Source organism: Leguminivora glycinivorella, chromosome 6 (genome assembly GCF_023078275.1).
Source record: "Leguminivora glycinivorella isolate SPB_JAAS2020 chromosome 6, LegGlyc_1.1, whole genome shotgun sequence".
NCBI classification, from domain to species: domain Eukaryota; kingdom Metazoa; phylum Arthropoda; class Insecta; order Lepidoptera; family Tortricidae; genus Leguminivora; species Leguminivora glycinivorella.
Genome location: NC_062976.1, coordinates 2540517 through 2564749, shown reverse-complemented (window position 1 = coordinate 2564749; position 24233 = coordinate 2540517). Strand labels below are relative to the sequence as shown.

The window sequence follows — 24233 nt, the reverse complement described above, 5'->3', positions numbered from 1 at the left end:
CAGGTCTACACGTTGCAACAAAATGTGGATTTAGGTTTTATGCTAAAACAAGCCGAACTTGTCAGTAGAAAAACGCGCTAAACGCGATAAACATTTAAAAAAATTATACACAATTAAGCAAATTTCGTCTAATGTCTATAGGTAGGTACAGTCTGGCCAAAAAGAGAAGAAATTAAAAAGTGGCAACATTGTGTGTCGTCCCGTTTTCTCACACTTATTGATTTGAAAGGGATAACACTACAATGTTGCCACTTTTTAATGTCTCTTTTTTTGGTCAGACTGTAAATACTGCATATAATAACAAAATAAAATAACAAAAAATAGCTTTTATTTCTATTTTTATAGATAGATGAGTCTTTATGGCTTACCATTTCATATACATTTCACGCACTGCAATTTCCTTTGCCTTTTTAGCCACGAAGTCCATTAGAACAATACAGTTCAACTAATTTTGTCACAACAAAAAGAGGGTAGTTACACAAAACGTACACTTGCAAACACAAAATGGCCGGCGCCGTCCCGTGTAAGAAAATGAAACGCTCGAAGTCTCTAGATACTCTGTTAGAAAATGTGAATAAATATAGTGAGTGGATCGAGGATTATAGTGGCGACGACAGTGGTGTGCAGTCTCATGATGGGTTTTTGAGTTTGGAAAGGAAGGTTGATAAACTGAGTGGTGAGTGTTGGATGGACTGGTTATATGTATTAAAATGAAGCCTAAGTAAGTGGGATATGGTCACGGTCATGGGGGTCATGACCCCCCCCCCTGGAGCCTAAGTTGGCCATACAAATAGACCACGTGACCCCCCCCTGGGGCCCTGGGCCTTTACCACGTGACCCCCCCCCCCCCCAGGGCACGAAGCTGGATCCGCGCTTGGATATTCCGAACATTTGGTTAGCATGCGTGGTACACTATAACTTATTGTTACTGAAATTAAGGCAAAGTATAATTTTCTCAATAATCGGTTACGGTATTTTATAATATAACCGATATTTGCAATCCCTATTTGTCTCGTAACGCCCACCATACAATTTTTTTTCTAAGGGATTTTGATTCTAGGTGTACTTAAAATTTAGTTGAGTTTCATTTGTTCGAAAAATAGTAGAAACAAAAGAAATTCTACTTTATTTGTTTATATGAAAGTAGAAATTCGATTGCAACCAAATGTACATCTGATTGTACATTGGGCGGCAAGAGGTTAACAGTGGGCATATTCAGTCAAAATACTGAATACCATCGCTAATCCATTTTTGTAAGAAAGATTATAAATGATGATCAAAGGGCAAAAGCTTTCTTACTGTGTGTAACTTTTCACAGATGTCTGTGCAGAACAGACCCGACTGCTGGCCGAGTTAGCAGAGCAGGTCCGCGGGCGGAGCGCCGGAGACGAGCTAGGAGCTGTGCTGGCTGAGTTGCTGGATAAACTAGCCGAAGAAGGGTGAGTCATATGGGCAGATCCCGAGGTGGCATGGCCTTGCCCAGGTTTCAGTGGGAGGGGGGACGGTGTCACCCCCCCTTACCTCTGGATCCACGCTTGACGTGAGTTAACCTACTTGGCGTGGGCGAATGGATGAAAATAGGCGTGAACTCGTGTGATGTGATAATAGTTATTTGTTATACAAGGGGGCAAAGTTGTATTTTAACGCCGAGTGGGGAATTGAAAAACGAGCAAGTGAAAGGATTCTATAGTTGAACCACGAGCGAAGCGAGTGGATAGAATCCAACTTGCTTGAGTTTTTTAACACACGTAAAATACATTTTCACCCGAGTGTAACACAAAACTTTTCCCCTCACTATAGCGAGGAAACTACAACGAAAAAAATGCGTTTAATCACTGCTTCCAGTAGTTCCACAGGTGGTAAATCATCTTTATTACTAGATTCACCTACTTTTATCAATTTTAAATCAGTTAATTTGACTTTATTCAAGGTCAAATTACTTTACCCACTAGTGGATAAAATGCGTTTTTACCCGCTGGTATTAAAGGACAAAACACGTGTTTCCGAGCTAGAGAGGGGAAAAATACATATAAGGTAACCGAACTGTACACGAAATAAATAAATATAAATGTGTAAATGGTAGGTAGATAAAAATCATGGTGTCAATCAAGTGAAATTATGTATCTATGACGGCTATGATTCTTCGAATGGTTTTCGAATTTCGATATTTGATTTTATTTCTAATTAATCAAATTTACATTTTGATATATTTAGGGAAAATAATGGAGAGAGCGGTGCTCGTAGTCTCCTGAGCGCCATCGAAGCCCGGCCCAGCCTGGAGCGCCGAGTCGGGACTGCGCTGACGGACTTACTTCAGAGCGAGGTACATACCTAACGACAGATAGTTAGCGATTAAGGGATGCTAATCCAAATTTCATAATCGGTTAAAAAATAACCGATAATCGTTTAACGTTATACTAGTATTTATATTCGAAAAAAAATATATAAATGTAGAATCTGGATAAATACACAATATTACAGAATATAAGTACATACCTACATATACGTTGTTGTTTTTAAATAAAATACCTACTCTCTTAATCATAATATGCCTTTGGAAGTGAAAAAAATTTTCAATCAAAATCTTTGACATAAAAGAAGTACCTAAGTTTTTTTTTACATTACGTATTGTAACGATTTTTAGGGTTCCGTAGTCAACTAGGAACCCTTATAGTTTCGCCATGTCTGTCTGTCCGTCCGTCCGTCCGTCCGCGGATAATCTCAGTAACCGTGAGCACTAGAAAGCTGAAATTTGGTACCAATATGTATATCAATTACGCCAACAAAGTGCAGAAATAAAAAATGGGAAAAAATGTTTTATTAGGGTACCCCCCCTACATGTAAAGTGGGAGCTGATATTTTTTTTCATTCCAACCCCAACGTGTGATATATTGTTGGATAGGTATTTAAAAATGAATAAGGGTTTACTAAGATCGTTTTTTGATAATATTAATATTTTCGGAAATAATCGCTGCTAAAGGAAAAAAAAGTGCGTCCCCCCCCCTCTAACTTTTGAACCATATGTTTAAAAAATATGAAAAAAATCACAAAAGTAGAACTTTATAAAGACTTTCTAGGAAAATTGTTTCGAACTTGATAGGTTCAGTAGTTTTTGAGAAAAATACGGAAAACTACGGAACCCTACACTGAGCGTGGCACGACACGCTCTTGGCCGGTTTTTTATATCTATTGTATTTGTGTTACACTTTCCAGGATTTAAAACAGCGCATAGTGTCGTCAACGACTGAATCCATCAAGGAACTCATAAGAAACTTATTCAGCGTCGAAGTGTCGTCTCTCTACGTGCCGGTTATGGAACGAGCCCACCGTCAGCTGCTCAACCATGTCACCAAAATGGTCGCCACTGCGTTTGCTGACCGTTAGTATATAGCTGTCTCTTGTAAGGAAGTTATTCAGTTTAAAGGGTTCCGCTAGACCTACTAAACAATGTTATCAACTTATCAAAATGGTCGTCACGCCAGTGGGTGAATCCACGTAAATGTAGCGTGAGTCACGGCTTCATTGCATGTTTATTTGAACTACAGCTGCAAATTAAAGGATCTATGCATATATCAGGATAGTAACACTTATTTACAGATAGATTATCACTTGAACTTGCGTCGTGAAACTCGTGAATAAATGGAACATGCCACAAAATCGTGACTCATGTTACTCTTGCCGCGGATTGACCCCAGTGCGTTTACTGATCGTAAGTGTTAGACAGATTCATTATTTCTTATTAGCAGCAGCGCCTGCAATCGTTGCCACTAGGCTTAGAATTTTAAAAGTGGAAAATTTCTGCCCTGGGTGAGACTTGAACTCACGGCCTCTGGATGATACTCCAGCGCTCTACCAATTGAGCCATCAAGACTTCAATTAAGCCAGCGAAATTTACCCACTACTTAGGTCAATGGACCCATAGTGACATCTTTGGTATCTTTCAAATTGTAAGTTGTTTGTCAAATTGTATGTCTTTTGTTTCTTACCTCAATTACGCACACGCATCGGCAAAATATGGGGTTCCATGTCCTAAAGTACAGACGAATTGCTGTTGGAATTTCAGATGGAAACGTCTTTATTGCACCTTGAGTAAACCCTTCTATTAGGAAATCCACAAATTACCTTCCATTTCCTGACTATCTCCACAGTGGAGGAGAACACCGCATGCAACGCCGAAGCCCTGCGGCAGACTTCGCAGTCCCTACAGGCAGCATTGCAGCGGCACGAGTGCTTGTTGAAGCAAGCTTGCGACGGCAGTGACCGGTTGGTCGACGCTGTTACCAGTACCACAGAGAAGTAAGTATACCTATATAGCATAGGGTAAACTCGCCTTATTCGGTGACACGCCTAATTCGGTGAAACAACCAAAAATCGTCTTTCGGAATAGTGCTTCAAACTCAGAGCAAAAATTTTCTTAAATCTGTGGCTTCAAAGCTTGTATCTTGTTCAACCCCCGACACAAAAACGACGGCGTGTTATAAGTTTGACGTGTCGCTCAGTGGTCAGTGCTTTCTGTCTGGCTGTGGCATCGTATAGCTTTCAAACGGATGAACCGAATTAGATTTCCTTTTTTGGTTTGAAAGCTGAATTGGTCGAGAGTGATCTAAGCCATATTTGACGAAAATCGGTCCACTATGTCGGTTTTATTTAATTTAAATTTTGTATCATGGTTTAGCGCAGGTTCTGCAAATTATACTTAGTACCTTATACTACTGACTGATAAATACTTCAATTAGGCACGCCACAGACATTTTTAAAAAATTCATAATCTTAAAAAAGATTTGTCATGCCACAGTTTCGTTTTCTTTCAACCCCTTTTATTTGCCAAGAGTGGCACTGAAGCTTTAATAGTTTCATGTGCTCTGCCTACCCCTTTATGGGACACAGGCATGATTGTATGTATGTATATGTATGCATGTTTGTAGTTAAAACTGACAGAATTTTCAAGATTGAATACAAATCTGTTTTAAGATTATGATTTTTTAAGACTGTCTGTGGCGTGCCTTAATGATTTAGTCATTGCAAGTACAACCATGGTCTTGGGAAAGATGTTTTGCAGATAAGAGATTAGAGTTCAATCGTGGCCCTACCCTAAGAGGGATCGGGCCATCAAACCCTTCGCATATATACTACTCTTTGACCCTACGCGAGGCTAATAGATAAGATAATTGTCTCAACTCTTTTCAACCCTTCATATAATGCTAACAGATAACTGTTCCAAGACATTGTGATGATACAGTTCAGTTTTTTATAGAAGAATCAATTTATTCTCAGAGTCATCGAGCGAGAGCTGAAGCCGTGGCGCGAAGAAATCTCCAACGCCATGCCACAAATGTCTGAATGTGACTCTGGCCGAGCCGAGTCTCCAGACCCTCTTCCTGTATTAGATAGCCCAGAGATACCTGAAGTCAATGAGAATGGCCTATCTCCCGTCGATCGCATGGTAAGATATTGGTAATAGTTTGAGATTCATGCAACGCAAAAGCTACGTGAGTAACTTCAGCACTTTGCCACAAATGTCAAAGTGTGGCTCTGGCATCGCTGAGTCTCCAACTCTCCAGAATCGCTTCCTGTAAATCCTCCTTCCAATCACATGTTAAACTTTATGTTAGAACTTGTTTGGAGAGGTTGGAGACTCTTTCTCAGGGCCATACTTAGACCAGAGTTAAAGCAGTGACGTAAATAAGTTACCAGAGCTTCCTGACCTGTCAGCGAATTCTCTCTGGTTTGTCTCTATCGCTAAACTTGATGCTATAGCGTCAACATTATAGCGAGGCGATTACTCAAACCCTGAAATATTAAATAAACAAGCAGTTTCAGAATACTTTACTTTCGTAATTTTTCTGTACTTCTGGGCAACCTTGTCAATCGACATGGGTTTCTTGCTTTTCTGTTCTCCCGCGGATTTTGTAGCCGATTCGTGAGAGAGTTCTCTGTCGCTGGCGGCTTGGCGTTTTTTCCTGTTGAACCAAACATGTGGCAGCCATGCTGAATGATCATCTTCTCTTGTAGATGTACACAGCGGAGGTAGCCATGCTGGTCCGCACGGGTGACGTGAACGGCGCGTTCTCGCGTGCGCTGCTGGCGGGGGACCTGGAGGTGGTGATGTCTGCGTGCCGCGCCGTATCCGTACTAGCGGCGCCGGCGCTCAAGCAGCCCGTGCTGCTGAGCCTGCTGCAGCAGCTGGCTACTGACTTGCTGCTCGACACGCCGCTCAAGTGCAGGTACTGGTAGATAGCGGAGGTAGCCATGCTGGTGGTGACGTGAGCGGCGCATTCTCCCACGCGCTACTGGCCGCTTAAGTGCAAATATATTCTGCGATTCTCGCAAACAATTGGATTCACTTCAATATGTTTGGTTTCTCCTTTATTATTTCGCTTTATGATGATAGTGATTGGAGGCGAAAATATATGATAGTAATAAGTTGCTATGAGTACGGTCACGGACTTAAATTATTGCTCCACTTCTAGTTCATTTTATTTATGACGTAACAAAATTATTGTGCCAAAGTCTAGTCAAAGGTTTGCATCTATTTTTATACGAATAACCTGCCAAAACATCCTTATAACAAGCGGCAAAGTGGGACAATTTGCTTGGAAACTACACAAATTGCTGTCTCCGTTCCATTATCAGAGAAAAAGCATTTAATTTAACCGATTTACAGGACCGAAACGATTACACGTATAGTAATGTTCTGTACTACTAAGGTGAAATACCCCATAATGGACGGTGATGCCATTATGGACAAAAAAACACAAATCCTTAAAAATAAGTATCTAAAATTAGTTTCTAAAAACTGACGGCTATGTACCATAAACTAGAGTTGTAGAGCTGTTTCATTTTGAAGTTTCAATTAATTCGGTTATTTCTGAAGGATTTGGCGACAAGATAAAATTCATCAGTTTACTGAAAAAAATATCAAGACGAATCCTTAGTAATGTTGCTAAGAGAGTTGAGTTCATGTAAAAAATAATAAAAAAATAATACTCGGTGTAAACTTGAATGCGTTTTACTTCCTGCATTAGGCATGAGACAAGGTATAAAACATACTAGTTTGTTGCTCCAAAGACATAAAGAAATGGCGTTATTTTGCGAGTGTCCATTACTGGAACCGAAAAACTGCCTACCTCCTATGATGGACAAGGAACAATTTACAAAACCAAAATTTACAAGAAACAATCCTATGTTAAAATAACTCAAACTAATTGCATTTATGGTATATAATATTGACTCATTGAGTATCAGTTGGCTTTAAAAGTAAAATTTTAAACTTATTTCACTGTCCATAATGGGGGATCCATTACTGGAGAACTGCCGTCCATAATTGGAGAAAAAACACCTATTTTTAATTTGTTAACTATGAAGAAACCAATAGGAGTATCCGTACTGCAATACGCTTGAAATGTAAAAGAAGGATTGGACATTCAAGATTTAACACGCTTAGCGTTAGAATTTTTACATTTATGAGTGAAATATCAAAAAGAGGCGAAAATTTTTCTTAAACTGTCCATGATTGGGTCCGTTACCTTAGGTCGTAAAAGACATTCGTGTTCTGGCGTATTTCTCTCGTCAGCGAACTTCCTAAACTCGGTGTTGACTGTCAAACGCTTGTTGCAGTTACTTGGAGTACGCCTTGCTAAACCTGAACCCCCTGGATCCCGTGACGCGGGTGCACCTGCCCCTCGTAGTGGGCGAGCTTCACCGATACCTGACCGCCTTTCTACACAAGTACCCTCACCACTTACAAGGCCACAGAATAGCCGCCATTATTACTACTGCACAAAAACTTCTCTGATACGAAATGTTGCCTGTTGAAATTATGTTTTATTTTTATATTTTATTAAAAATAGTTTTAAGGCTTGGTAGTTTTAGTATGCATCATTTTTTTCTTTTAATTTTAATCATTATTAAAGTTATGAAAGAGAATGTGTTTTATTATTTTAATAAACTCTTACAAATTCACTTTGTCAGTGTAAAATTAACGTAACGTTAGATACTTAGGTTAGATACTGTTCCTGTTGTTAATAGAAAAAGATGCGTAACTTGCTTTTCAGTACAGAAGGTGTTTTTTTTACGCAATTATATGCCATTTCATTATATGTCAGGTCGAAACTTCGGAGGCTCATCTGTACTGAAAAACGTCGTACGATACACGTGCGAAAAGGAAATTCGTAACTCGTGTCGATTTAAAACACTCCCTTCGGTCGTGTTTAAATTTATCGCCACTCGTTTCGAACTTCCTTGTTTACGCACTTGTATCGTAATGTACTATTTTGGCTAGTCTAGATTTTGGTCTAGATTGTATACTGAACCCTAACATTTAAACATGATTTTCACGGTTAATTAAAAATTGATATTAGTGACTCCGCTATGGCTAATAAAAAAACTTTGATAACAGAAATATGTGTTTCGAGACAAAACTCGAGACACTCGACATGACGTCGAATTTACAGTAACCGAGTCAAAACCGAGTTGAAATCTTTGAGTAATTATGTTAACTAGAGAGGGCACCTCAACTTGATTTTGTGTAACAACACTTAGAGCTGATCAGCACAAACGCGCTTAGTCTGTACCGAACGGCTGTGGTAGATTGACGTATCGCAATGAAAAATATTTCGTCTAAATAATGCCGTCATGTGTAGTGAGGTACTGTAGAAACTCAGGAAAATGTAACAAAAGCCAAGAAGTGACTTTTCATACGTAGGTTTACTGCATTTTTGTTTAAACACGCTTACTTTTTTAAAAAAGTATCAATATAAACTCATGCCGAAGCGCCATGTTGCGGCGGCCATGTTTCGTTGAAACCAAAGAGTAAAAAATGCAACAAAAGCAGACGTGACAATATCGCAAGTTAGTTCAAGTTTCCTATCATACATTAAATTATATACATTTATCGACGCAAAAAAGGTTATTTAATTATTATTGTCAGAATTGCAGTTTTCCGACATGTCGGTCTATAACAGATTCTCAATACGAGTGTCGAATTTCATGTGAGTATGTAAATGTAAGTGCAGTACCTAACATGCCTGAATGAATTTGGGTAGGTAGACGGTCAAGCAAATTATGAGAGTATAAAAACGCGCAAAATTCAAATTTTATATGGGACGATAAACCCGCGCCCATACATACATGGATGTAGATAAAGTTATGTGTGCGACTATACATAATTAGCAGGCCTCGGATTATTTTTCGCATGGTAAGATGAAAGAAAACTATGGAGTCGATATTTAAATTAAATTGTTATTTATATCCATACTCATACTCATTCATTTAATTAAGAAAGAAATTAAATTATAAATAAAATAAATCATATGAATAGAAATAAATTATATTGTAAATGATTGAATGATCATCGCGTCATGAATGATTGACATGACATTGACATGCAAATGATTTTTGATAAATCAGCTAGTACTTAGCATTACGTTTACCGCAACAAAGTAGTCTGAACCAAACAAAATAGTAACTAATTTGATATAGTTACAGGGTAAATGTAACCCTTTACCAAGCAAAAGGCTTCCCAAATCACACCACATAAATAATTTTAATTACATTCAGTAAGATTAATTTTCGATTAACATTTTCGATCTGTCAACCTGCACAAGGGACAAAAGTATTACGGGACTAAGAAAATTAGTGAGTATGAGTATGAATTAAAGTTTAGTTTTAATATCGACTCCATAGTTTTCTTTCATCTTACCATGCGAAAAATAATCCGAGGCCTGATAATTAGGCATTAAAACACTCATGTTATCTTATTAACACAACAAAAACAACACTCATGTTTTAATGCCTACCATTATGCAAATGTCACATAAATAACTAATATCCAGTTGCGGCTACGTGTACACATGTACGCTCAGTCCGTATGCAGCTTTAAAAAATGTGGGCATTTAAAAAAATTGGGACTCACAGAGTTGTTAAAAAAAAGTTAAATCGCTGTCAGTTTTGCAACGATAATTAAGCATGGAATTTCAATAAAAACATCGTGAATTATACTAAGCTATAATCTAAATTTAGAACGTGAAAAAAGTTTTAAATACAGATTTCATGCTTGATTATCATTACAAAACTAACAGCGATTTATGTTTTTTGTTAACAACTCACGCTAATTGAGAGTCATAAATTTAAAAAATGCCCATGTAAACCCCTGTCACTTCTATACTACGACTTCTAATCTATGCACTCTATGCAGGGCTCATCATCGCGACCGAAAGGTCGTAAGCGCCAAGTAAAATCGTAGCGCTTGCGACGTTACGGAAGCAGGCCATTGGTTCACACCCCGCCCCCTCGCCCCGCCTTCAGCTTACAGGCTGTGACACGTTCGTTGTTTGCTATAGCTCCTCTATACGAAGTAATAATTACTCAATGGTTGAAATAGATTAAAATCGAGTCATTACTTTCACGATTCCCGAACGAAACCTCGCGAGTCCCGGAGCGGAGCTGTCAAGCGGGCAGTCAACCCGCATCTGTCAGCGGTTCTATTATTTTGCCTGAATGACGATAGTCTATTTTTGAAATAAAACTAAATATAATGCGATTTGCATAATAAAGCCATTGATTTCTGAATCAAAAAACCGGATCGCGGGTGCGATAAAATGGCTTCGGTATACGTCTTGTCGTTTATGTTTATACTGACGCAGTATTTGCTGCTCAACTGTGCGTCGGCGGCCGTGCATAACCACCAGGTGGATACTCAGGAGCGGGAAAGCGATGGGAGTTTCCGATCGCGAGACTTCGAGCACTACGGAGACTCGGGTCACAACTCGGAGTTCGACCACGAAGCCATCTTAGGTGCGTTGTTTACACCTTTTTGTCTGACGTTTTGTGATGCAAACTTTTTACGATAAGCGGCAGTGACGATGTCGGTGAGGCACGCGCTGGCCGCGGTGGCGCCCGCGGTGCTGATATTCACGTATTACTACTCCATAGGGAGCGTGAAAGAGGCGGAGGAGTTCGACCAGCTGAGCCCCGACGAGGCGAAGCAGCGGCTCGGCGACTTGCTGCTGAAGATGGACCTCAATGGAGACCAGGTGATCGACCGACCTGAACTTAAACAGTGGATCTTGAATTCTTTCCGGTGAGTCCCTTGTTGTTTTCTTACTAATCTCTTTTTGTTGAAGCTAGATTATTATTATTTGTTAATGCTGCTGCTTAAAGCTGATACGTGCCCGTCAATGTCCTGATGCACTTGTGTTTTGTCCATTAAATAAATATTTGTTGAGTCTGTTTTTAAAAGAGTTCACTGTAGGTGCACTGATTATGGTTACCGGCAAATTGATTTAATGTTATAAATATTCATTGTTTGAATATCCATTAATATTACCACACTTGAGCTCAAACTTCACATAAAAATAATCTTTCACATAAATGTTGGTGTAGTAGTGTAATGTAGCGTTCTCAGGCCTGTGATAAGAGCTGATAAACATGTTGCTAGTTACGGTTGGAAAGGTTTCTTGTAGAAACAATTGTGACTGCAACTTTTACATTTCATTAACTTTCTGTAATTCGCAACACCGGTTTTATTTTTAATCATAAACATTATTTTTTATGTTTTTATGATAGGGAACTTGTCTATTTCAAATAAAATATTTTATACTTTACATGAAATAAAGCATAATTGTAAGAAAAACATGGATAGTTAGTTTTAAACACAATTTCTGTTTTATAAGTTGGATAGAAAGATATAAAGTGAATGAGTTGACTGTGATGTCTATCAACTCAATTTCATATTATTCCATATTAGCGAATCATTCCATAAACCAAACCATAAAATAACCTATCCAACAAAATTTTAATTTTGAAAATAAAACCTCAGTCTAGCCAGACTAACTCTCGAAGCTTTCAAACAATAAAAATGAAATCTAAATCGGTTCATCCATCAGGCTGGTTTTAGTATCACGCGGAGCGATCCGTGCCGGACTGATACGTGTTAACTTCAGGGAACGTTTTAGAGTGGCGATGGCGCAGACGGGTCCACGCGGACAACATTCACTTCATACAAATTGGTCGTGCGGATCGCGCACTAAAACCAGCCTCAAACTTTTTGCATCAGGGGTAAAAAAACTATCTGGGAGTAAAGTAGCCTATTGTACTTTGTTTGGCTCTTTTATTTAGTTTACGTAAATCCAGATAACTCTGATTTCTCAGAGTTATCTTTATTACCATATGTATTAGTTTTTGGGTCAACTCTGATAAGAGATTAGATTTAGGCCAGCTTGCCCATTTAAACTAAGTTCACTCAATATTTTATTTTTTAGTTAGCATTCAAACAAACAACAATTACACTTAATTACAGAAGACAATAACGAAGATCTTTATTTAATTACAAAAGACATAAAAAATTAAAAAAAACTTAATTAAACAATGAAATTGTTACTTCATTTAAGCCTTGGTTTTATACTAAAATCACCCTGATAATGGAAACTGTTTAATAATAATTTAACTTTATGATAGTGGGATTTAGCATTCAAACTGTAATTTTAATATTCAGGATATTTATTTACATTTAATCGTTACATTCTTGGTAACATAAAGGTTTCACTTGCAAGATGACTTGAGAAGAATTGAAATCCACATTAATTTTAAACTTTGATACAGTATGACAAAGTCTTATATTGAGTTATTGACATCAATCTGATATCTACTTGTGTCATTTCAATAGTATCGTTTTTGATGCCATATGCATCTATGAGCTAAAGATATATGTGAGTGTGCACGAGAAAACATCCCCTTTGTTGAGATTGCTATAAAGCCGCTTTGTCAGTTTATTCATATAAGGATACAAGTAATTCTCGCCTTAATGGTAACTGACAAAGTAGGACGTTTTACTAAACACACTCACATATTCAAAAGTATATTTAAGTATTTATCACTGACTTATGATTAAATTTGTATTTAGAAAGTTATCCCGAGAGGAGGCGGAGGAACGGATGAAAGAAGCGGATGACAACCACGACGGAGTAGTCACATGGAGTGAATACTTGTCCGATGCATTCGGAGTGGATTCTGAGGAGGAGATCCTGCCGGAAGACACTGGGGACACTGGCATGGTATGTAACCTAAATGTGTCATTCATATACCAAAGATTTAACCATACATACCATTTTATATAATCTGCCTTGGCGGCAAATGGAATTTGACTGTGATCCTCTCTGGGATCGGGGTTGCGTCCAGAATATGACCGCGTGACCCTTTGGGTCTCCCCAATAGTGATGTGCAAAAATTGGTGAGCATTAGACTTCGTTCGTCGCGACATCTATTGACAAGTAGCAGTACTGATAAATTACGCTAGTTAACGCTTGATTGACGCGTGATTGTCGCCAGATGTCACAATAACTATGCCTATACTCATAACTCGCATTTACTGATGTATGGATTTACAACCCTTCCCTTACTTATTCCTCTATGCTTCATACTAATGGTGGTCCCACACTGGGCTGTTATATGTGTTATATAACATGGTGTGAGAGAGACAGCGCGTCATCGTGCTGCACCATTACAAGCGATTTTTCGTCGGCCAGAGCCGTTTCCGCGTCAATAGGTTTAGGAAACCCTTTGAGTACAAAGCTTTTTTTTTAAATTTATTTGGGACAACAAACAGTAACACACAAGGTTATAATAGAGAATTACAGTGTTAACAATAGTAAGGTGTGAGACCAACAACATTGCCCACCGATTACTAGATTTAACTTAAATCTACAGTATACAGCGCAAGGTAACAATGATATTAAATTAAAGGTACTTAGCAATGGAAATAGTACAAAGGTTTGCGAATACAGTAACGCACTAACACAATTTTATTAACAAAGATAGGTATAAGGATAAGATTTTAATAACAAATTACAAAACAACGACTGCATTATCAACAATTTTGAGGACAAGTAAGAATGGTAGTAAGTACATATTAGTATGGACTGATTAGTATGGTCGTTTTTTGCATCCTATCCTTGGCAGCCCTTGTGCTTCTCTACAGGTGATCCCTCAGCGTGTGCGGATGCTATAACAGATGTGCTGCGCCAAGGGATGGAATATTTTATTCCCTTTTCCGATGCAAGCACATCTAGCAAAGCACAACCCTGGTTTGGGGCCGAGTGCCGACGTGCTGAAGCACGGCAACACGAGGCTTTCCTTGCCTGGGCTGATGCTCGACACCGCAAAGCTAGTGACATATCGGATAAGAAGAGAGCCTATAATAGGGCAACCAAGTTCAGTAAGAAGGCTCTACAGAAGGCTCGATTCGACCATATACGCCGGACCGGGAACAAACTAGCTGCTCACCCTACTGGTAGTAAAGCGTTTTGGACCCTAGCGAAATCAGTCGAGTCGAACTTCTGCCGCCCCTCACTACCGCCACTGCTGAAACCAGATGGGTCACTTGCCCACACTGCTGAAGAGAAAGCGAATTTATTTGCATCTATCTTCGCAGAATCTTCGCGTCTAGATGTATGTGGCGCAAAACCTCCTAGTCCACTAGTTTGCGAGACTTCAATGTCGGACATACGCATACGTCAGAAGGAGGTTCGCAAAGTGCTGCAAAATCTGGACGTGAACAAAGCAAGTGGCCCTGACGGTATTTCAGCCATAGTTCTTAAAACCTGTGCACCTGAGCTATGTCCCATCATAACGCGCCTCTTCCGCCTCTCTATGACTACCGGTCAAGTTCCGAAATCTTGGAAGCTTGCTAATGTGCAACCAGTACCGAAAAAAGGTAGCCGAGCAGACCCGGCCAACTACAGACCGATTTCGGTCACTTCCATACTCTGTAAGAGTATGGAACGTGTACTGAATAACCGACTCCTGGCATACCTCGAAACGAACGACCTCCTCAGTGACCGACAGTACGGCTTCCGCCGTGGCCGGTCCACTGGAGATCTGTTAGCGTATGCCACACACATCTGGAGTGAGGCCATCGAGAAAAATGGAGAGGCCTTGGCTGTCTCTCTTGATATATCGAAGGCTTTCGATCGGGTCTGGCATGAGGGTCTTATTAGCAAGCTACCGTCCTTCGGTCTTCCCACTAGTCTCTGTAACTGGGTATCTGACTTCCTGAGGGATAGATCGATTCGGGTTGTCATTAATGGCTGCTCGTCCGATCAATTGGCAATAAACGCCGGAGTTCCTCAGGGATCTGTGCTTTCAGCGACCCTCTTCCTGCTCCATATTAACGACCTGCTGAAGCCAGGTACGTTCGGATATGCAGATGACACGACGGTTGTAGAAAGCTACATACCCGACTCACGAGCTAGTGGAGTCCAGATTCAGTCGCTCAGGGAGGCAATGGTCGAACGCATGAACGAATCACTGAAGGCAGTCTCCGATTGGGGTGAAGCCAATTTGGTTACGTTCAATGCTAGTAAGACTCAGGCGTGTCTTATCTCTGCTAAAAGGAGTCCATTCCACCTTACTCCTACGTTCCGAGATGTATCCCTTCAGATTACCGACCATCTTGAGCTTCTCGGAATCTCACTGACTTCGAAACTTAACTTCGGCCCACACATTGAGTCGAAAGCTCAGTTAGCTGCAAAAAAGCTGGGCATCCTCAATAAGGTGAGGCATTATTTTACACCTAGGCAGCTGCTCGACCTATACCAAGCACAAGTCCGGTCGTGTGTAGAATATTGTTCTCACCTGTGGGATGGGTCAGCGAAATACCAGCTTGCGGCGCTCGAGTCAGTCGAGAGGAGGGCCAAGAGAATCATCAATGACGACGAGCTAACCAATTCCCGACTTCATAGCCTGGAGCATCGTCGGAAGGTTGCCAGCTTATCGGTATTTTACAGGATACATTTCGGAGAGTGCGCTGAGGAACTGTACAACCTTGTTCCTCCGTCCCCATTTCACCTTAGGACCACCAGACAATCGGCAATGCGACATCGCTTCACGGTTAGTATACCAAAAATACGCACTAAACGTTTCGCTTCAACATTTATTTTGCGAACCGCCAAGGAGTGGAATGCCCTGCCTGAGTCTGTGTTCCCACATGAGTACAATCCAGGTCTCTTTAAAGCAAGAGTAAATAGGTATCTCATAGGTAAGCGTGATCCACCGTAGACCGCATCATCACTTACCATCAGGTGTGATCGTGGTCAAACGTCTACCTATTCATACTAAAAAAAAAAAAAAAAAAAGACTACTGGGGCGACTTTCAATTTTGTTTGTTTTTGAGTAATTTAATTAAGTTGTTTTTATATACATTGTCTGATTGAAATATGCTTGAAATAGGTACTCAATTTAGGAATCGTATTTGTAACGTAAACCAAGCTCACCCACTGGCCATTTGTTTGATAACATTCCTTGTTTTTAAAAGAAAGTAACACGCATACAATGAACCTAATACCGAAGAAAACATAGTATTATCCACCTTACTAGTTTGCAATAAAAAATAAAATGGCTATTACTGATGCGCGGAAGCTGTTGTTTATATTATCGTAGGGAAAGAATGGAGAGTATAAATATACACAACAATCGGTTATAATCACACGTTGTTGCATACTTTTCGCATTAGAATAGAATAGAATAATAGAATAGAATAAACATTTATTCGTGAACACAGGCAAGACAAAATACACATAATAACAACAAGACAAAAAGTAATGAAGTGCCACGAAATGGCCTCATCTCAGCGTGTTGCTGGTGACTTCCAGCGCTGATCTTCCGATGAGACCATCAAGTGAGAAAGATTCACGGAGGGTAACAGACAGAAGAAATGCAAAACACATACAAGAAACGTGGTCAAACAGTTAAATTATTAGTAGGGCTAAAATATGATTAGTACGACAGTATGTAACTGCGACTTAGATCACGTATTTTTCTAATTGTATTACCTAATAGCCGGGTCCACACTGACCGAGCAGCCTCTTTAGGCAATGTCTCGCGCGCAAAACTTCCGTGCTCGTTCGCGCACGTTCTGGTTCTTTCTAGAACTATTTTCAACAGCTTACTGAGGGCCGCCGGTAGGCAAATTAGCTAAGAACTTTGACCAGAAAACCGTATTGGCGGCCTACCATGGATTTGTCAGTTCTACCTTACGTTTTGGTGTCATATTCTGGGGTAACTCAACCTCAACCGTATAAATGTAATATAAACCGTATAATATGTTTGAAATAAGGGTGTTGTTGACAGTTGGTGCATGAGGAGAAACATACCTACCTAAAATCGTGCCGAATAAATATCATTTATCATTTAAATATCATTTATCATCATCTGGCTTGCGCATGGTCGCGCGACAAATGATATAAAATCAGGCCGTCCCTTTCGTACTATTTGTATGTGCGATAGGGACGGCCTGATATTTTATCGTTTATCGCGTGACCATGCTATCGGTTCTGGTTTTTTTGATATTATAAACTGGCCAGTGATTGTCCTTAGTCGCACCTGGTGGAAAGTGACGACAACGCCGAAGTTTTAGCTCACTGGTTCAATTATAGAAATAGCCTATTCACTCTTGACTTGAGTACACCCAGATTGTATTCGGCCGGGAATTCAGATGAGGGGAGCATGTTCCATTCCTTGGCAGTTCGCATTAGGTTACACCATATGAAAGTAATATTTTTAACCCCTGACGCAAAAACGACGGGGTGTTATAAGTTTGACGTGTCTGTCTGTGTGTCTGTCTGTGGCATCGTAGCTCCCGAACGGATGAACCGATTTAGATTTAGTTTTTTTTTATCTGAAAGCTGAGTTAATCGGGAGTGTTCTTAGCCATGTTTCATGAAAATCGGTCTACTATGTCGCGGTCGGGGTTTTTTTCAAAATTTTAATTTTGTGGTTAGGTTATTGACATAAGGATGTTGTTGACAGTTGGTGCATGAAGAGAAGCAGATGTGGGCGGCAGCGGACTTAAACGGCGATGGCGTACTAGACTTCGATGAATTTGAGGTCAGTTTATCTTTCTGAATTGTATAAGGTACAGCGGGGCAAATCTCGACTGGTGGACAAATGTAACTGGTCCATTTATTCCATGTTTCACAATGTTTGCATTATTAAAATAGAGTGTCCACCGGTTATATATGGTAGGCGTGTTCAGTGGATACATGTAGAACTCAACATCATAGTGTAATAATGGAAAAAATGGATTAGTTACAATTGCCCCCCAGTCGAGTTGTCCCGCTGTACCTTACCTTTGACCTATTTCACTACAGTGACAATGACACTGCTCATTCTGTGCCTGTTTCTGGGTTGATTATTGAGCCTTGACAGAGGATTGGCATCAATTTTGACAGCCCATCCCATGCAAATGTTTGTACACTCCCTTTTGTTGTGTACTTAACACAGGAAAAGGGAGTGTACAAGTTTCTAATGGGTTGGCAACGCACATGTGACACTCCTTGAGTTGCAGGCGTCCATAGGTTATGGTGACCGCTTTTCATCAGGCGGACCGTATGCTTGTTTGCCACCGACGTAGTATTAAAAAAAGACGTTTAATTAACCTTCGCGCGGGGGCTAACACACCGTTAGCGCCTGATTCTAAGTAATATTTATTTTCCCAGGTATTCACAAACCCGGAGGAGCACGAGAAGATGCATGCCTTCCTGCTCGCGCAGACGTTGCGAGAAAAGGACAGCAATGGCGACGGCAGCATCAGCTTTGAGGAGTTTGTCGGGGAGCGCGGTGAGACTCTTTCATTCGCTCATTGGCAGCGGGTTAAACAGGGCGTGATTTGTATAACCGGCAATATTTAACACATTCACTGCTAGGAATCCGCTTGGATGAATCCTTGGTTTAAACAGGCCAAATGTGAAGGCCAGACACACTTCTCCCTATGACACACTTACCCGTATTAACCTTATGAAAAATTGAACGAAATATTACATTTCATGTTTTTTTTTTAATATTGTCAGTTCATCATATCAATAAAATATTGTCGGTTATAATAATTACACCATGTATCTCTACATGCTTAATCTAACTTTTTCTCATAATCAGGCCCTAAGAAGGTTCTCTCCTCCCACAGGAAGTTCCTCTTTTTATCCCAATAAGCAAAATCTGTCAGATTAAAGCAGCAAAGCTGGAGATTTTGCGAAATAAGTATGTGAAATAATAATAACAATCCAACACAATTTGCTCCCATGTTAACCAATAACACGGAACATAATTCATCTCATATCAATATCGTTCACGTATGTATGGTTTAATGTCTTGATAACGAAACGCCCACCTTATGCGACCGTGGAAAATAAGGACTGTACTGCGCCAAATAGGTGTGACCGGAAAAGAGGCCAGACTAAAGTAAAATCCACAAACCTACGGACCAAATTGACAAATAAGTGTAAACAAATGTTGCCACAGTTTGGCCAGTGTCGTTCTCATCGATATTAAAATTATTATTACTTCGTAGCTTTAAGGTGCACTCTGACGGTACAATCAAATTGGCAACTTGATCGGCTAATCAATATACCAACTTTTTCAAAAGCTAGTTGGATTATAATAACCTATAACCGGTCCAGAGATAACTCTTATCCAGAAGTGACTCGCAATCTTCCAAATGTCGTCCTCCCGTCGAAATAATATCAAAACCAGTTTAATTTATTATCGTCGAACTATTGCTACATCTACATGGTAATTTGCATCACAACAGGACTCTGTTGTTTCAATGGCGGACGCACGTGGCCCCTTAATGTGTTGGCGTTACATGTTATTGGGTTATTAAACTTTGACATCGCCTTTGCTTTGTACCTTAGTCTAGAATGGATGTGATAGATGAATGTGTGTGTGTGTGAATGGATGTAGTAGTAGTGAGTGGATGTGTTACTATAGGTCTTTTACCTGAAATAATTTTTTTGAATTGAATTGAATTGAATTGATAGTGACATTTACTGGATATTCCAGAATCCAGACAATCTGAATTCAAGAAATCATCAACAAATTGAAATGTAGCACCCTAATTATTTTACATACATACATACAATCACGCCTGTTTCCCAGAGGAGTAGGCAGATATCACGGATTTCCATTTACTACGATCCTGACAAACCACTTTCGCTTCACACACTTTCATAAATTTCTTATACACGCTCGTCGGTTTCGAGTACTTTTGACCTAATTATTTTATATCTCTGTTACCCTAAATGGGCCCTTGCCACAAACTGTGCGTTCGGCGTCCTGTGTGCTTAGCCGAATGGCACAAACGAAAGCCGCGAAGGGAGCCAGACTACCTTTCGCGGCGTTTCGTTTTCGTTTTGCGATGTAGAAATGCCATTCGGCTACGGGGACTGGGCGCTATTAAAAAAATAAAAAATAAAATAAAATAAAATATAGACAAGAAGGGGCGCCGTAGCAATCCTCCTCACTACGTTATCTATCTTTCGAATAATCTAGTTCGCTTAGGCTCACGTGATATCAAGTGCGCCGCAGATGTAAAAAGATTGGGAACCCCTGCACAAGATCTAGGGGTTGGATGCACCAAATCGTCTGCCATAGTTAAAATGTCCGCTAAGTTTCGTTGTATGGGAACTGCCATAATCCTCTTCTGCGTGACGTTGATGTGCCTATTAACTGCGGTTAATAAACCTGGCACTAACTCTATTGACTCTAGGAGTTGACACAGAGAATTATATTTTTTTATCGTCTATTACAGGTGCCCACGATAAAGCCTGGATGCTGTCTGAACGCGACAAGTTCGACCACGAGTTAGACGCCGATCGCGACGGCAAACTCAACGCGGAGGAAATCCGCCGATGGATCATACCCGACAACGAGTGAGTAATTGAGTATCATTACAGGACAAGGCGTGAGATCCATGGAATAAGTGGGTAAATGTATTCAGTCCCTACTTAACGAACCGTCTGTCTCAAGTTATTTAGCTAACCCATTACATTTTATAATGACTAAAAATATAAAAAATCTTTTGTGATTTAAATAAAATATATTGACTTGGTCATCGCAGGAAAATACCATGTATCTCATAAGTAATTCATATTATAATAAATAAGACTGTTTAGCGCGTAAGGCCAGCCGGCGTATCAAGCTGCCAATTTTATCACTTATTCACGTGGATAAGACATCTGTCACTCTCACACTTACATACTTGCTAAAGCGTGACGGATGCTTTATCCACGTGGATAAGTGATAAAATTGGCAGCATGATACGCCGGCTGATTTAGACGGCGTGTGAACTCGTCGTTACATACAAGTTTGCACAGCCATCAAATACCGCAATGTAATAAAACTCGTATGCGAGTTCTCGTACCGTCTAAATGGGCCCTAAGTATTTTTTGAAACATTCTTAATATTGTCCCTAGTCACTCCATCCACCCCTCTTCACCCTGGTCACAGTATAATAAAGAGTACTATCGTACAGTATGGCCACTCCCGCTCCCCGCTGAAAGTACCGCCCACCCCCTCTCGGTTACCTCACAGTTACCTCCTCTCAAAAACGCGAACAGTCGACCTGTCATATTTCACTCATACAAGCATAGTACGCGTTAACCTACACGAGCTTAGACTGTGTGCTAGGAACGCGCCTCTTTCATATATTTGATCGCTAGTGTCCGAGGTGTGTCCTGGTACCGCTTAAACTACTATGAACCTAATTTTTAACGAATATTTTCCGCAGTGAAATCGCCCTAGAGGAGGTGGAACATCTCTTCGCGTCAGCTGACGACAACTCAGATGGTCGTCTCTCCTTCAAAGAAGTGTTGGACCATTACCAACAATTCGTGGGTTCTGAGGCCACGGACTATGGCGACCATCTCATGGGAGACCACTTTGACGATGAGCTTTAAGCGAGGTATATCTATCTACTTTACTGGGGCCACTGTCCAAGATACTAGATACCAGAAGTGGTCAGATACTAGATAAACTTCATAGCTGGGCACCGTTAATCAAATAGTTAACTTCGTTAATCGCTAATCCGTTACTAAAAAAGTTAACTTCGTTAATCGTTAAAGCGATACATTTCGACAAATTTAACGTAAGTTAAAGTTAATCGTTAATCCGTTAACACGTGAAGAAAAATGAACTTTTCTTTAAACATTTAGATGCATCAGTATCCAGTATAACGTATTATATTTCTGTAAAAGGCCGAAGCACAGCTAGCCTATTGAACTCTAGGCTGCACGTGGAAGGCAGTGATCGCCTGAGCTATTGCCAAGAGCTGTGTCAGGAGAGATGCTGGCGGTGACGGGACTGTTGGGGCACTTTGGGCGGTAGAGGCTAGGGAAGCGAATGTGGTCGTAAATAGGGCTCGAATTTGCTGCCCTATCACTACAACAATCGCTATGGTAAAACTTAGGATTCACCGAATCAAAGTTAGTAAAAGCAAATCTAGGTGATGAATACTTTTTTAGGTAATATTTCGGACTTTTAGCAATCGACATCGGTAAAACCTAGGATTTACCGGCAAATCATAGGATTTACCGGCAAATCGTAGGATTTGCCGTACTTCGGGCTTTTATAGTAGCGTTCAGAACGTGTTTTTCGCAACGCAGATGGCGCCTGTGCCCTACTAGATTAACGATTAACGGACTCGGAGAAATTTAACGGAAGTTAACGAGTCCGTTAACATTTTTTCAAGTTAACTTAAAAGTTAATCCGTTAATCGAAATGTTAACTTCGTTAATTAACGATTAACGGATTAACGAGTTAATGCCCAGCTATGATAAACTTATATCTTTAAGTGCTAATACATCGCAACGCACCAACTATCCTGTGTGTGAAAGCGAGAGAGATTTTTTTCTCGCTCTCACAAGCTGGATATTACAGAGATGATGAGCTCTAAGCGAGATATCTCTATCTTGTTTGAAGTCACCTCTGTATGAATATCTATCGATGAAACCGGGCGATAGATCTCAGAAGGTAGACCACTAACTGAATTACCTACTAGAAATAATTGTGTGATCAGTAACCGTCTCATGGGCTACTATTTTAACTCTAAGCATAGATCAAATATAAGAAGATCATACTGTCCCATAAATTAAAATGTGACCGCCTAAGAACGCGCATACACTACACCACACATAGATGGCGCCACAAAAAAAATGTCTTGTAGCTTTCGATTATACTTGTAGATGGCGTTAAGTGTCACTTGTGACATAGATTTGTAACTGAAAGTGGCACTTAACGCCAATCTACAAGTAATCGATGGCAACAAGGCCTTTTTTTTTGAGGCGCCATCTATGTGTGGTGTAGTGTATGCGCGTTCTTAGGCGGTCGCATTTTTATGTATGGGGTGGTATGATCTTATATTTAATCGATGCTACTAAAAATAATTGTGTGATCAGTAGGTAACTCTAAGCGAGGGAAATGCGGCACCACGGTTTTGCAAAATAACAAAATAAATATTTATTTCAAACATAGTTTTGACGGAGTAGCAGTAAATGAATGAATTTAAACTTTTTGACCTGGTGCCACCGTCGCGCTTTTATCACCGCACCTCCCGCCAAAGAAACAAAGTTCATCCTCACTTTCTAGATATGTGGCAAACCAAGAACAAACGGGCCTCTCGCTCATTTTTGCCCAGAACATGCAAGTTGTGGAATGAGCTACCTTCTGAGGTGTTCCCCTTGCGCTATGACATGGGGTTCTTCAAGAAGCAGGTATTTAGGGTTCTTAAAGGTCGGCAACGCATAGGTGACTCCCCTGATGTTGCTTATGTCCATGGGCGGCGATGACTGCTTTCCATCAGGCAGCTCGTCTGCTCGTTTGCTGCCTATTTCATAAAAAAAAAAAAAGAATTTTACCTCATGTGCCATTTCGGACTGCCAGCTTGGAGGAGACCTTTTCAATCACAGTGGTCTTTCTATACGGAACGATCCAAATAAGTCGTCATTGCTCTTTAAACTAGTGATAATTAATAATGATAAACCAAATTCAACTCGGTCAAATGCTTCAAAAATATCTACACCTTGTAAATTGTATAGCTATTTTTGAGCACACGCCTGTGTAAATGTATTTTGCTAATGGCACTAAGTTATCGGAGTTTGTACATAAGTAGAATAATTTTAAATAAAGAAAAATAGTGTATATTGTAAATCAGTGCTCGTAATTATCTGTTTCTCATTTTATTATATTATTATTTGTTCGATTTTATTTTATTGACTTCATTTGATTTACTTGACTCATGATAAAAGTTATTGAAAATTATAGTTTTTTTGTTTGTTATAACTTTTATGTACGTAATAATAAAATATTGAGCCTATAGTAACGTCTAGCTAGAGCTACTTAGTCATACATAATGTTGGATTATTTAATATGAATTAAATAAAATATCTAAGCAACAGTACTATACTCCT

General features: G+C 39.9%; 2 protein-coding genes across 2 annotated transcripts; both read left to right on the top strand.

The window, feature by feature from the left end:
- The first annotated feature begins 489 nt into the window (after positions 1–489).
- On the top strand, positions 490–7926 carry LOC125227464 (enhancer of mRNA-decapping protein 4-like). Its single transcript, XM_048131790.1, has 8 exons — positions 490–676; positions 1319–1439; positions 2215–2323; positions 3214–3379; positions 4149–4296; positions 5275–5443; positions 6013–6224; positions 7618–7926. The coding sequence occupies exons 1-8, from the start codon at positions 505–507 to the stop codon at positions 7793–7795; spliced, it is 1275 nt and encodes a 424-aa protein (XP_047987747.1). The 5' UTR covers positions 490–504; the 3' UTR covers positions 7796–7926.
- A 2482-nt stretch (positions 7927–10408) lies between these two features.
- LOC125227136 (reticulocalbin-2) lies at positions 10409–23008 on the top strand. Its single transcript, XM_048131357.1, has 8 exons — positions 10409–10794; positions 10933–11080; positions 12902–13052; positions 17803–17880; positions 18492–18612; positions 20579–20699; positions 21557–21802; positions 22606–23008. Exons 1-7 carry the CDS (start codon positions 10599–10601, stop codon positions 21723–21725), a joined length of 984 nt encoding a protein of 327 aa, XP_047987314.1. The 5' UTR covers positions 10409–10598; the 3' UTR covers positions 21726–21802; positions 22606–23008.
- The last annotated feature ends 1225 nt before the right edge of the window (positions 23009–24233 follow it).